At 38.6% G+C, this 2,561-nt stretch overlaps 1 protein-coding gene across 1 annotated transcript in view; it reads left to right on the top strand.

Annotated features, from left to right (window-relative positions):
• The window catches only part of TGFBI (transforming growth factor beta induced), a 67,504-nt gene extending 65,270 nt beyond the window's left edge, over positions 1 to 2,234 (top strand). The window contains exon 16 of the mRNA XM_044659939.1: positions 2,114 to 2,234. Within this exon, the coding sequence (XP_044515874.1) occupies positions 2,114 to 2,234 (121 nt within the window). The remainder of the gene's footprint in view (positions 1 to 2,113) is intronic.
• Positions 2,235 to 2,561: the final 327 nt, after the last annotated feature.

Below are 2,561 nucleotides of genomic sequence, written 5' to 3'. Positions count from 1 at the left end.
AGAGAGAGAGAGAGAGAGCAAAAACTCCATATATATATATATTTATATATATATACATATATATATAAACATATTTTTATATAAATATATAAAAAAAAGAGAGAAAACTCCAAACACTTCAGCCTGGTCACCCAAAATCCTAGGGACCATTTTGTTGACTTTTAGGAAAAACTAATCCTTGTTGAAAGAGAAATATTAGTCTTATCACACTTGTGGAGGGAAGTCACAGGGCTGCTCAGCAAAGATGGAATGCTTCACTTCTTTATCCATCAACCTGTTTTGTTCATCTCAAAGCGGGCCTGGTGGCAGTCCTTGTTCTTGCCAGAATCCACTGTAAAATAAACCCTTGAATAAAACAGAGGTTCTTATCAATCCAGTCTCTACTGATAAGGAAGTTTTACATGTTTCAGTTCTAACTCAAGTCTGCTGCTAAGAAGAATCAGGGCTCAGGCTCAAAGATGGTAAGAAACAGAAAACTGTGGCAATTTATCAGAGCTAGTAAATGTCTGAGGCCAGATTTATTTTTTATTTTTATTTACTTATTTATTTGTTAACCCTTACCTTCCATCTTAGAATGAATACTATGTATTGGTTCCAAAGAAGAAGAGCACTAAGGGCTAGGCAATGAGGTTCAAATGACTTGCCCAGGGTCACACAACTAGGAAGTGTCTGAGATCAAATCTGAACCCAGAAACCTCCTGCTTCTGAGCCTGGCTCTCAATCCACTGAGCCATCTAGCTGCCCCCTGAGGCCAGATTTAAACTATGGAAAATGATCCTTCCTGACTTCAGCTCCAGCACTCTAGCTGCCTTTATGCACATATATATTTATATACATGAAAAAAATATATAGTTGTACAAATGAAGTATATGAATATGTATGTATATACATATATATATGTGTATATGTGTGTGTGTGTATGTATGTGTATTCCTCCTTTTCCTTTAATTCCCTTTCTTCCCTATTTCCTTGTTGGGTGAAATATATTTTTTAATCTAAGTGAGTGTGAGCGTGGTTGTGTATTCTTTCTTCCTTTGGACAATTCAGATGAGAATGAGATTCAAATTTGTCATATTCTTCCTTCCTCTTCCTCCTTTTTTGTAGAGACATTTACTTAAGGACACAAATTGTGTTAGATAATTGTCCCCATCCTTCGCCTTCCTTCTGCCTTTCCTGTATATTTCTTTCCCTCACCCTTTCTATTCTTCTTTAAGGATCATCAGAATATAACAAAGTCATCCCTATTCATCCCTATAATTCTATTAAATTAGACTCCTTCTATGGACTCTCATGGTGATAGTATTTTTTAAGAATCCTTAACTTCCATCTTAGAATCAGTACTGTGTTATTGGAAATTTTGGGGTCCTTGAACTTCATTTTTCATGAGCCCATTGGCTTCATGTCATTATGTATTGATGTAGACAGGGAAATAAAATTGAGGGGCTGGTGTTCTTCTTCCTCTTTGCTACTTATCACAGCATGGTGAGAGCTGGGAACAGCAGGGCTTTTGAAGTGCGTAAGCTATCATGGCACATGGCTTTATTTTCTAGTGGCTACTAATAAATCTTATAAAAATCATAATATTTTTAAAGTTATCATTTATATATTCTTTTTTAAACATTTATTAATATTCATTTTTAACATGGTTACATGATTCATGCTCCTACTTTCCCCTTCACCCCCTTTCACCCCCCCCACCCATGCCGATGCCCATTTCCACTGGTTTTATCATGTGTCATTGATCAAGACCTATTTCCAAATTGTTGATAGTTGCATTGGTGTGGTGGTTTCGAGTCTACATCCCCAATCATATCCACCCCAACCCATGTGTTCAAGCAGTTGTTTTTCTTATATGTTTCCTCTCCTGCAGTCCTTCCTCTGAATGTGGGTAGTGTTCTTTACCATAAATCCCTCAGAATTGTCCTGTGTCATTGCATTGCTGCTAGTACAGAATATATTCTTTTTATTTTTTACATTAATGGCAACCAGAAGTTTGGAAAAAGAACTCTCAGTTTTTTAAGAAAGCCTAAATAAATTTAGTAAGAGCCATGCTGCTGCTGATAGCTCCAGTGCCTATTTCTGCCACTTCTGTTCCTGATCTTTCAACCTCCAGCTGCCCACCTGCCACTGATCCCAGATCCTGGTTGTTCCCTGTTGCAGTTGCTGTTGCTGTTTCTGTTCCTGGACCTGCCACCGCATCTTTAGAACCCAAGCTGGGAGGTTTTAAGAACTGAGTGAAGTATAATTCCCTTCACCCCTCATTTTCCAGGCCCTACCCCAGTTAGACTTCCATGCTTTGCCTGTGGGAGAGGAGACTGAGATAGTATATGGGCACTAGCATTTTTATTCCAAAGAGGAAGGGGAAGGAAAGTTACTCTTCCAAACAGGAAGTAAAATGGCAAGCATGGCCTGTCCTATCAAAGAGCAGTGCATTACCTATTTCAAACAGCTATATTTTTTCTTCCTACCATACCTGGGTGCACTGGTCCCTGTGATTATCTTGCCTGAGATTCAAGGGAGAGATTCATCCCCCTACACTCCCTGGCCATTAGGGTCTTCCC

Source organism: Gracilinanus agilis, chromosome 2, assembly GCF_016433145.1.
Source record: "Gracilinanus agilis isolate LMUSP501 chromosome 2, AgileGrace, whole genome shotgun sequence".
Lineage (NCBI taxonomy): Eukaryota > Metazoa > Chordata > Mammalia > Didelphimorphia > Didelphidae > Gracilinanus > Gracilinanus agilis.
The sequence above is the reverse complement of the archived record's forward strand: the minus strand, read 5'-3'. Positions and strand labels throughout refer to the sequence as shown.